The 10,663-nt window shown below is 56.5% G+C and overlaps 3 protein-coding genes across 3 annotated transcripts; all 3 read right to left on the reverse strand.

Annotated features, from left to right (window-relative positions):
* Positions 1–3: 3 nt before the first annotated feature.
* On the reverse strand, positions 4–788 carry LOC148593278 (permeability factor 2-like). Its single transcript, XM_088531521.1, has 4 exons — positions 725–788; positions 362–497; positions 163–246; positions 4–64 (listed from the first exon to the last, which is right to left on the reverse strand). Exons 1-4 carry the CDS (start codon positions 786–788, stop codon positions 4–6), a joined length of 345 nt encoding a protein of 114 aa, XP_088387647.1.
* A 973-nt stretch (positions 789–1,761) lies between these two features.
* Positions 1,762–2,467, reverse strand: LOC148593279 (C-X-C motif chemokine 13-like). Its single transcript, XM_088531554.1, has 4 exons — positions 2,404–2,467; positions 2,091–2,220; positions 1,896–1,979; positions 1,762–1,786 (listed from the first exon to the last, which is right to left on the reverse strand). Exons 1-4 carry the CDS (start codon positions 2,465–2,467, stop codon positions 1,762–1,764), a joined length of 303 nt encoding a protein of 100 aa, XP_088387680.1.
* A 1,314-nt stretch (positions 2,468–3,781) lies between these two features.
* On the reverse strand, positions 3,782–5,301 carry LOC104570521 (interleukin-8). Its single transcript, XM_010217546.2, has 4 exons — positions 5,232–5,301; positions 4,857–4,986; positions 3,935–4,018; positions 3,782–3,794 (listed from the first exon to the last, which is right to left on the reverse strand). The coding sequence occupies exons 1-4, from the start codon at positions 5,299–5,301 to the stop codon at positions 3,782–3,784; spliced, it is 297 nt and encodes a 98-aa protein (XP_010215848.2).
* Between the last annotated feature and the right edge of the window lie 5,362 nt (positions 5,302–10,663).

The following is a 10,663-nucleotide window of genomic DNA, read 5'->3' on the forward strand; positions in this document are numbered from 1 at the left end:
CGCCTACGAGGCCGGGCGCAGCGGCTGGTGCGAGGCCGGCGCCGCTGCTTTTTTGGTGGCATTCCTGCAGGTTTGGGGGTGAGAAAGGAGAGCGAGCTGTGAGGGCAGGGCCGGCGCGGGGCACACAGTGGCTCGGGGAGGCCTGTGGGGTGCCGTGCCTACCTCTGTGTGAGCCTGTGCAGGAGCACCTGGATCCAGGGCGCCCCCGGGGCCACGCACACCTTCTTATTCCTCTTCAGGGAGAGGCTGAAAGGCGAGGGGACACAGTGAGGCCCTTGCCAGGGGTTTCTTCTGCCCCCTTTGGCTGGGGAGACAAGCGCTTCCCTCCCAGGGGTTCCACAGAAACAGGGTATGCACTCACATGATCTCCTTCCTGCGGCAGTAAATCCCGGGCGAGAGGACATCGATGGCCAGGATCATGCTCAAAGGGACCACCTGGGAGGTGGATTTGATGCACTTGCAGCGCTTGTTGGTGAGCAGGCTCTCCAGCGACACACCTGCGTCCAGAGCAGCCCACAGGGAGCTCCCGGCCACTGCATGGAACCCCCGCGTGCCCCCAGCACCAGCCCACGGTGCAGGGACACGATGGCCCCCAAGAGCATAAACGGCAGAAAACAGTTTGGAAAAAACAACATGGGAGGGAGCTCAAGAGGCAAATGGAAGGAGACAGAAAAGCTCGAAAGACAGAAGGGGAGCGGGAAACCCTCCACCAAAAGCTACTCACCAGCCACCGGTGCCAAGTGGCTGAGGAGCAGCGCGAGGGCCAGCACGGCCAGCGGCAGCTTCATCCTTGCTGAAACACCCGTGAGCGCAAGAGGCAGCGAGACACGAGGCCTCTTTATAGCCCGCGCCGCGGGGGAATTCTCGCAGTAGGAAACACGGAGGGCAACGCTTCTCCCTGGGCCGTCCTTCCGCTTCCCCTCACGCCGCTTCCCCGCAGACACGTGGCAGGTTCAACAGCGATGTGGGGCAAGGCGAGGGTGGGAGCCCGACACCGGGCCCGCCGGCCCCTCCGTGCCCTGTGAGCTCCCTCAGGGCAGCGCGCTCTGAGCATCGGCTGGGGTGGACGGGCCCTCCCAGCGCTGCTGGTGGACGTGAGCTGAGTGAGTGACCGGCAGGTGCAGTGAGTGACTGGCAGGTGTAGGGACCCGCTGCCGCCAGGAAAGCTGTCGGCCACGTGGCAGGAGCCGGCCCTAACGCGGGGGCTCTCGCACTTGCACCAACTCCACAGAAAGAGCAGGATTTCTTCCCTCCTTTAGGCAGCACCAACATAACCGGGCCATTAGTGACAAGCGGAGATGGACAAGAGGAAAGCAGCTTTTTAGGAGTGTTAATTCCCCTCTTGCTAACCCTAACCCTCCCCTGTTCCCCTTGAGGGTCTACCCATCCAGCAGCCCTCACACCCGCCTCGTGCTGAAACACGGAGATCCCCGATCTGCCCCCTGGAGCCCCCCCAGCCCTCACACCCAGAGACGGAGGCCAAAGATGACGAGGACAATGGGCGCATGGGTGATGCCAACTTTAATAGACAGGCTCAACGGTGCCCCAGGGGGAGCGCACACACCCCGCAGGAGCTGCAGGGCACATGGCGCGAGCTGGGCAGGGAGGCAGGCACAAGGCTTTGATTCGCAGCGGTTTGCAGGCACACACGGAGGGGGAATGCGCGTGGGCGGCAGCGCTGCAGGGCCGCAGCGCCGTGCGCTGTGGGGACGGCCACTGCTCAGGCCATCTGGCCACCTCGCGGCTCCCACGGCAGCTTCCTCAGCGGGGAGCCTGTTTCTTCCTCCTGACCAAAGCAGAAAGGGAGAATGGGATGAAGTGAGGCTGCCGTCCCGGGGGCCAGTGATGGCCCCAGAGGGGACATTCCTGGCTGGGGAGCCAAGGGGGCAACTTACACACTGGGAAGGTCCCGCAGGAGTTTCCTCACCCAGGGGGTGTCAGGCTGCACGCACACTCTCTTGCGGGTTTTTAACACGATGCTGGAAAAGAAGCCGGGTTGGCAGCGCCGTGAGGGGAACTGAGGCAGTGGCCGTGGAATTGGAGGGTCGAACGGCCAAGGCCAAGGCCAGCACAGCCCCATCGCCACTTACACGACCTCCCGGCGCCGGCAGCTGCTCCCCACCGGCCTCACCTCGACGCTCTCGTAGAGCCGCGGCGCGATGAAGGCGCTCGTGGTCTTGGCGCAGCGGCAGCTCAGGTTGCCGTTGGCTTCCAGCAGCCCTGGGGGCACAGCGGGGGCCACGGCCCATGCCTCCAAACCCACTCGTCCCCCCTGGCCACATGCACCCCAAGCCCCTCTCTACAGGGTCCCTCCACCAGCTCCCTCCCAGGGAATAAAGGAAAAAAGGGTCTGGAAAGAGAAGAAATGGGTGGATCAAGGGAAAAAAGGCATGGCCCCCTCACCTGCGTCAGTGGGGCGGTGGGCACCCAGCAGCAGCCAGAGCAGCAGGGCTGCCCAGCACGCCATGCCGGCCCCGCGCGCCGGCCGTGCTCCGGGCAGGAAGCAGCGAGGCCCTGGGAGCCGCTGGCACCTATTTGAGCAGGGCAATAGGAGAAGTGAAGCCGCGGCTTCCCCCAGCTCCCGCACCCCGGCACTGCCTGCACGGGGTTTTTGCCCGGCTCCCTTCCCCGCTGGAGGCGGCTGCTGAGCCGTGAAAACCGGCTCCGGACTCCGGTTCCTTAAACCGCATCTGCTTGGCCCTTCCTGAGCCGCCCATTCTTGTAAAGGCAGTGGCTCTTCCCGCTGACGGTTCTTCTTAGCCTGCACTACCGTCAAATCTTGAGGTTTATGGCTTTTTTCCCTTTTTTTTTTTTTTTTTTTTTGACAGATATAACTCATTTCAATATAGCTGCTATCGTTGAGTCAGCTCAGGCCACTCCACGTGGCTGGTGCTTCACACTATCCCAGGCACTCAGACACTCATTTCATACGTATTTATAGTGTGTGTGTGTGTGTGTGTGTGTGTGTGTGTGTGTACACGTTGCCGCCCTCTACTCTCGGGCTGTTTGAGGCCGGGGTGGTGCCAGGCCATGAAGCACTGCTCTAGGACAGAAGCCCTCAGGGAAGTGCCTGCTGGTGCCTCCTTGGAAAAGGGGATTTTGCTGCAAGGCCCGGAGACGTGCACGCGAGGCTGCCGACACACCTGTCAGGGTCCCACAGCACTAAGTGCAGTGAGTACTTCCCCATTTCATGCTTGATACCTTGGCGGACACATCCCACGGTCACATTTCCCTTTCGCGGGGCGCACCTCGGTCCCAGCTTTGGGGATATAATTGCTGTTGCCGTTTGGCCCATGGCCAGTTATCCCAAATTCGCCAAGCACCTCCTGGCTACCGCTCTTCTGAGTTTTGTCAAAACAACCTTCTAGGCAAGACCCAACAAAACTCTGAGAGGAAAAGAAATACAGATTTTATTCAGCTTGAGTATCCAGGGCTTGACAGGCAGTGGCATGTAATAAAAAAATAGGATGTGTGGCCTGTTCACGAGTGCTTCACACTGAAGGCTTGGGAAATCTGTCCCCACGGAGACAGGAACAGCCCTTGCGAGGGAACGCGGCCCAAGTGCCTAAACGAGGGGTCAGCGCTCACGCGGCTCCACTACCCAGTGCCGGGGAAAACGCGCCCAGAGAGGGCTGCAGGGCTTGGTGGGCACGGAGGGGGGCAGCCCTGGGCCTTTGGGGATGTTTTGGGGGGGAAGCAATGGCCAAACCCGGAGCCGTCAGGTCTTCATGCTCGTGTGGCCGCCTCGAGGCTCTGGACAGCAACTTCCTTAGCAGGAAACTCACTTTTTCTTTCTGCAGAAAGCAGAAGGAGGGGAAACGTGTAAAGGCGCAGAGTGGGGCCGGGGGGGAGGAAGCGTCTGTGCGGAGCCGGGGAAGCGGCCGCTCTTTCCCCAGGTGCAAGTGATGCGCCACGTCCCGCTAAAAATACTCACGTGCCAGCGATACGCTTCAGTAGCTTCTTTACCCAAAGGGCCTCAGGATTCACGCACACCTTTGAGAAGGTTTTTAACTTAATTCTGAAACAGAAGCAGAGTTTGTGACCGTTACTCCCAAGGCGGGTACGTGAGCAGCCGGAGCGGATCTGTGAGCAACAGCTTTCTCCTGCCCTGCAGTGGGCTAGGAGCAGGGGGGATGTCACAGAAAGCTGCTTGGGAGGCAACAGGACAGCGCAGAAAGAGTTAAAAACAAGACGCAAAATCCCTGTGCCCAGCAAAGACTGCCACCCAAAGGCAGTTTTCTCTGCAGATTTACACATGTGAAGCTGTTAGCAAAGCCCAAGCAAGGGCAGTGCATCCATGGCTCTCCCATCGGAACCAACAGACAAGAGAAAACCAGTGCCAGAAAGCAAAAGCAGAAGTTGGTAATTGAATGCGCTGCCACTTAACATGCTGCTTTAGTTAAGACAAAAGTAAGGAGATCAGGACTTGCACCGAAATGCTGCCTGCTCTCGGCAGTGCTGTATATTGGAAGGGGAAAAAATGGGTCTTGGGTACGACTCCTACCTAGGCACCTGAGGAGGCGCTTCCTTCAGACTGCAAATGCCACTACTGAGGAAAGAGGCTTTCCAATACTGGAAAGGTCTACCCACATCGTCAGCACCTCATTTCTGGGCTACAATTTTGGAGGGACCAAAAGGAGGTAGGAGGCAGGTGGCATTTCCTGGGTCTGGACGGGCTGAAAGCGCCCCCAGAGCGCTCTCCGGGGACAGCATCACCCTTCTGCTCCCCATGCCCCAGTTGCCAAATAGGGGCAATTTTTTTTTCCATAGAAGAAGAAAGGGAAGCAGGGCAGCGCGGCGGCGGGGAGCAGGAGGGCAGCGCCGCCTCCCGCGCCGCGAGCCCTGCTCGCACTCACATGATCTCCATGCGCCTGCAGGTGCTCCCCACAGGTCTGATCTCGATGCTCTCGTACCGCTTCGGGCTGATGTACTCGGAGGTCGTCTTGACACACCTGCAGCTCAGGTTGCCGTTCATTTCCAGGATGGCTGGCAAAGAGAAAAGGCGACGGCTTACGCAGGCAGTCGGCAGCATTTATAGATGTAGCAGACAAAATCTTCCCCTTTCTAGTGCTTTTTTTTTTAAAAAAAAAAAAGGGTCTCGTGGGCAAGTGCAAGAAAAAGTTAGCACCAACTGCACTTCTGTGCCTTGCCCTGCAAGATACCCTCTGATCAGCAGCTGGTTTGTGCAAATCCTGCTTTTAATTCCCATCTCCAGCCTGCGGGCAGCTCACCTGCGTTGGCCGAGAGAGACGCCAGTAGGAGGAGGAGGAGGCAGGCGAGCGGGAGGCAGCCCAGTCCCATCCTTGCTGCACCCGCGCGCCGGGGCCACTCTGCGGGGCTGCCCGGGCAGAGGCTCCTATATATTCGGGGAGGTCGGCAAGGCGGCCCAGCCAGATGGGAGCGCGAGCGGTCACAGCTGACAGGCAGCCCATGACAAGCCCTGACTTTGCTCGCGGGACGCCCCCGGCCGCGCCGAGCACGCCGCGCCAGCGAGGGCAGCGCGCCGGGGCCCGGATTCCCCCCGCACGGCTTCCCCCCGCTCCCATCGGCTGCCTCCGCACCAACAACGCCACGTGGGCCTCCCCGCAGCATTTACTCTCCAACCACAGAAAGTGCCCAGAATAAAACCGGAGCGTAAACAGGTTGTGTGCTTTTTTTTTGTTTTTTTTTTTTTTTGCATGCAGCCAGATATTTACATATTGCTCTAGCGGGGCTATAATTCCCCATGCTATTTTTGCCGTCGCAGGGCTGGTCGCTGCACAAGGGGACGAGGCTGCGGATCTCGACTACACGTGTCCAGTCACTTCCAAGCGAGCACTTCCCCGTGCCAGGAAAATGCCCAGCAAACCCAGGCGATGGCCACCACAGCAGCACTAGTAGGAGGAAGCCTCTTCCTCAGCCTCGCAGGGTCGTGACTGAAGGCTGAGGTTCTCCTCCAGCGGCAGCAACTGCATTTGTGCCTACCAGCGCCGAAACCTTTAGGTGGCACTTGCAGGGAGTGCAGGGGGGCTCGCAAGGCTGTGACCTGAGCCCTGGGGCCATAGCCCGGGGATTCGGCACGAGACACTTGGAGTCCCCGTGCTGTCCCAGAGGACCGGCTCGTCGTGTCACGCCGGGAGCGTCCTCTACCAGGACAGGGAGCAAACCCCCGTTGAGGCCCACGACCACCGCCAATGGGGTCATTTCACTTAATTTTACCACCCCCAAGGCTGGGCTGGAGACACTACTGCCTTTTTTGGCTGTGAAATGAGATAAAGCCCAAGCCCTGGAGGGCTGGTGTTGTGCTTAGCGCAACCCGCTGCGGGTAACCGTGACCGTGCGTGCAGGCTGCTTGCTGATCCATGGGGTCAGCCCTCAGATTGGTATTTTTGGTAGCTCTCATAGCAGATATTCCAAGTCCCTTTGCAGCCTGGAGGGACTCCCAGGGCTGAGGCTGCCCAGGACAGGGCGAAGCCACCAGCCGGGAAAGGAAGGAGGAAGGGGACGTGCAGCTGCGGGGCTGAAGTGGGCAGGAAGGAAGAGGGCAGCAGAAAAAACATGTGGTTGTGTAATGGCCTTCATAGTCCAGAGCTTTCAAATCTCGTCAGCATTTTATAGAGTAACGTAGTAGTGAATTAAGAAAAACATCTTCTGCAAGTCCACAGAGGGACTTGTTTTCCTCCAAGGTGGGATAACGATTGTGTAAAATCTCTATTTTACACCCAAGAACTATAGGTAAAAAAAAAGAACGTTTCCCTTGCACAGGACCCAGGTGACACGTCCCACTTGCTGTAGGATTGTGCCCAGCCTGGGTCGCTCCCGAGGATTTCTTACCTTAGGGGCTCTGTTCATGACAAGGGTGAAGTGACACCAATATCCATGGCCCAGAGTATGTACACGTCTTTTCCAGTGAAGCCAAACTGCAGTTTTCGGCGCCAGGGATGCTATTGAGCTGGACACCCTTCCACATTGTAGCAGGGATGAAACTCGGGCATTGCTCAGCGAGGCCTGGAGGGTTTCCTCTTCATCACCTTCGTGCAGGTGACCTGTTTTTTTATTGCATCAAGTGAAACCAAGGAATGCTTGACACGTGCTGGGCACAGCTGTCCAAATCCTTTAGCCTTCATTAACGGGAAGGTGTATAATGGATACCCAGCTGGATTTTTGGACACCGCTCTTTAGGTTTTTCAAGTCTATTTGATTTATGGACCAAAAAACTATATACTGTTTGAAGCCAATTTGCACGAGGCCTGATTTGCACATCAAGAATAAGCAAGCTCTGAATTCTGATGAGGCATTGCATGACCATCATAACCCACATGGCTACAAGGAGAAACTTAGAGCAACTTGTGCTTCTTTCACAGATAGGTCCTATTGATTCATATCTAAACCCTGATTTTCACAGCACAGCCCAGCTCTTGTCCAGTTACTGAAGTGACTGACGTGCCTGGATTTTCCCCAGTACATGAGGTCATCTCCTGAATGCCCGTGGCATCATACCCAAAAATGCACATTTGACTAGCAAAGCTCTTGAGGTTTGAGACAGAAAGGTGAAACGCATAGGGATGAAGCAATAAGGAGAACTTGGTGGAGATCCTGTAATTGCAGGGCTTTATGTGGTTTGGATAGTTGAGTTTTTGATCTACAACTACACCAATAAGCACTGTGGTGTTTTCTCAGGAAGGAAAAGCATAGTCACTGCTGGCGGCTAATATTTCTGCCTGCCAAGTGGTAATTCCGAAAAGGGAAAAGGAGGGTGAGGATCTCCCCTATGACTATATTTAAGCTAACCGCTTCCTGGATGCCAGTAATCCAGAAGAGCAGCCCTCACACATTGATCCGTGCCCCTGTCAGCTGAAACGCCAGGAGGGATCTCGCAGCTTGGGTACTTACGGCAGCAGCTGCATCGGGACAGGCGGGACAGGCAGACGCGCCGTGGTAGTGACCGCCGTGTGGTAGTGACCGCCGCCGCTCACCCGCTCCTGCTCCGTGCGGTGGCGCTTCCGGCACAGCATGAGCCTAAGCCGTGCTGGAGTCGGTGAGCTGTCACCTAGAGCTTGCTTGGAGTCGCTTTGGGGTTTAGTTGTTTTCTATCAGATCTTGCCCTCCGATGGCTCTTGTGGAAATCCCTCCTATGGTACCTTAGCTGCAGGAACACGGGGCAAATAGCTCCCAAGGGACAAGAGCATGGCAGGAAAGGAGTGCCCTGTTGGGTGACTTTGCAGCACTTCAGTCATGAAACAGCTTAAAACCACACAATTGAGCATTGCAAAGCTATAGCAGGCCACGAGCCAGTTCATCAAAGTCTCCTCAAAGAGACCGCAAGAACAGACAATGAGAAATGAGAGGGGACTCAGGCAGGCCCATTTGGTCAGGAGAAGGAAGTTCACTTTTTTTTTTTCTTTTTTTTTTTTTTTTGACAGGGAGATTGGAGATACCATGGGTCTGAACCCCCTCTGAGAGTGAAAAAGGTGCTACAACATTTCTAAACACCTGTCATGGATAGAGCAAGAACCTGTACTGTACTGTAACAGCAATTTTGGAGATGACAAGAAAGCCACCTGAGCTAAGCACACCAGGGCAAGCAAACCATGCCAGGCATTCGCAGTATCAGAGAGGGATGGACAAAAGCCCTTCCCTCACAAATGCCGTGGAGATGCTGGCTCCCCTGCCTTTGAAAAAGGATCCGGGCCCTCAACAAAATAGTGCCTAGGGATTCATAAGAAGTTGTACTGAAAACATCTGCAGTAAAGGCAGGGACAGGTAATCCGGAGCATCTCGGACATACTGAAACTAGGAGCTGGTTGTGAGTGAAAGTGAACTCTGGGTGCACCTTTCTCTCCGCAAGCCACCCAGTCCGCCCTTCGCTGACAGATCACAACTGTTTGAGAGGCGGAAAAATACAAAGATACCAACGCCAAACCCCCAAGTGCTGTGGTCTGTGGTACGTCATCTGCTGCAGAGATAGGTACAGAGACACCTCCTGCTGAAACCTGAGGCGTTTCGTGCACGCCTGCAGTGTGTCAAACCCCATTTGAGGGCACCCAGGATCAGAACGCTCAGTTATTCGCTGCTATGGTCGAAGAGAGTCCCCTGTCTGACTGCAGCCCAGGGCTCCTTGCACTGTCTCCCTGCAGTCCTAGCCGGGATGCTCTCACATCATCTTGCAGCTCTAAGACACTCTGCCAACTAACCTTCATTTATTTAGATGAGAAAATTGGCTTAGCTAATTCATCACCATCTTCCCCGATGCCCCCTCTTCCAGTTGCATTTTAATATGAACAGCTCACTTGAGTGCTTGGCCTTCCTTTCCTCAGAGCAAGGAAGCAAGCATTGATCCACCCCCGTCTGGAGCTGTTATTTCTGCCCTTACAGGTATCTAAGCTTAAAGCAGAAAACTGCAGGCCTAAACTCCCAGAAAAATAACACTGACAGAGCAACACTACTCCAGGGATGACTAAATATGCCCCGGAGGCACTGGACTTGGACTGGATCAACCTGAGCACTCACGGTCTGGTCGGATGCCCTCTCACACGGGCACCCCAGGCCGCTTTGCCCCCCAGGTGGCTGGCATGCAGAGGGGCCAAGGCTGCTCATCCCGGTACTGCAGCACAAACCACCCTTTCAAATCTAGAAATCTCCCTCCGAAGGCATCAGCCGACTGCGTGAGTCCCCGAGACCATGTGTTGGTGGTTTCCAGCTCAGCCCAAACTCAGCCCCGGAGTTTTATTTATGCTCAGATGCAAAACAGGCTGAAATTACTGCCCCAAACTCCAGATATAGAAATTTTAAAAAAGAGCACCCAAATTAGAGAAAGCTGATCAAAACCGGTCCAAAATTAGGTCATTCAGGCCACCCACCAACCTAACAGTCCCTTATTTTCCTAGAGGAAGGCACGTGGACTTGCCAGGGAGGCAGCATGGCAAGAAGATCTCATTCTGGTGGTGTGATGATACCTGCCCTCTTCATCCCTGCAAGCAGATGAAAACAAAAACCTACTCAAAAGTCTGTGCGCTTTTCAAAGTACAAACAAAGCACCTGACATGGACCTGCTTGACAGCTCAAGAAGGGGGACACAAACAGAGAGGACAAGGAGGCAGGACGAGGAGTCTCTGCACAAACGGGCCGAGGGCACCAAGCAGGCGCAGGACGAAGTCCCAAGGGCTGCCAGCCCGCCCTGCGCTCGCTTGCTCCAGGCACTGGCGCGGCGCCCCACGCTTCCCCCGGCCCATTTGCATGCGGGCACGGGCCGAGGAAGCTGTCTAGACGCTGCAGGTGCCAGGGGCAGCAGGGGCTCTTGGCCTAGGGGCGGTGGTGCGACAGCGTCACAGCGAGCCCGTGACGAGCAGAAACCAAGTGAGGCCGCGTCAGGGAGAGCCAATGGGGGGCTCGGCTGGGTGTTATAAGCGGGACTTGCTTGGGGGTGCGGACAGGGCCCGGCTGCGCTTGCCACGCGCTTAGCACGGAGCAGTGGAGAGCGGCGCTGCTGAAGGGCAGGGAGAGGGCTGCGCGACCCACAAGATCTGTCGCTTCCAGCGCTTTCATCTTGGACCAGCAATGATACAGTCCAGACCTAGTTATCCCGACGAGTCTCAAACACGCTCAGAAACTGCCCCCAGTGCGGCTCATCTGCGCCTCGACACTGTATTTGGAAAGTTCCCCCCAAACTCAGTGCAGTCACTGC

This window comes from Tinamus guttatus, unplaced genomic scaffold, assembly GCF_059628265.1.
Source record: "Tinamus guttatus ecotype Peru unplaced genomic scaffold, ASM5962826v1 Tinamus_guttatus_pri_ptg000423l, whole genome shotgun sequence".
NCBI lineage: Eukaryota > Metazoa > Chordata > Aves > Tinamiformes > Tinamidae > Tinamus > Tinamus guttatus.

Coding starts and splice junctions, on each gene's coding strand:
- LOC148593278 (XM_088531521.1), bottom strand. CDS start 788: ATGAAGCTGCCGCTGGCCGTGCTGGCCCTCGCGCTGCTCCTCAGCCAC. Junction 247..361: donor TGCCGCAGGAAGGAGATCAT/GTGAGTGCATAC, acceptor CTCGCCTTTCAG/CCTCTCCCTGAAGAGGAATA. Junction 65..162: donor CTGCACAGGCTCACACAGAG/GTAGGCACGGCA, acceptor CCAAACCTGCAG/GAATGCCACCAAAAAAGCAG.
- LOC104570521 (XM_010217546.2), bottom strand. CDS start 5,301: ATGGGACTGGGCTGCCTCCCGCTCGCCTGCCTCCTCCTCCTCCTACTG. Junction 4,987..5,231: donor GTCTCTCTCGGCCAACGCAG/GTGAGCTGCCCG, acceptor TCTCTTTGCCAG/CCATCCTGGAAATGAACGGC. Junction 4,019..4,856: donor TGCAGGCGCATGGAGATCAT/GTGAGTGCGAGC, acceptor CTTCTGTTTCAG/AATTAAGTTAAAAACCTTCT.
- LOC148593279 (XM_088531554.1), bottom strand. CDS start 2,467: ATGGCGTGCTGGGCAGCCCTGCTGCTCTGGCTGCTGCTGGGTGCCCAC. Junction 2,221..2,403: donor CCACCGCCCCACTGACGCAG/GTGAGGGGGCCA, acceptor CTGTGCCCCCAG/GGCTGCTGGAAGCCAACGGC. Junction 1,980..2,090: donor TGCCGGCGCCGGGAGGTCGT/GTAAGTGGCGAT, acceptor CTTCTTTTCCAG/CATCGTGTTAAAAACCCGCA.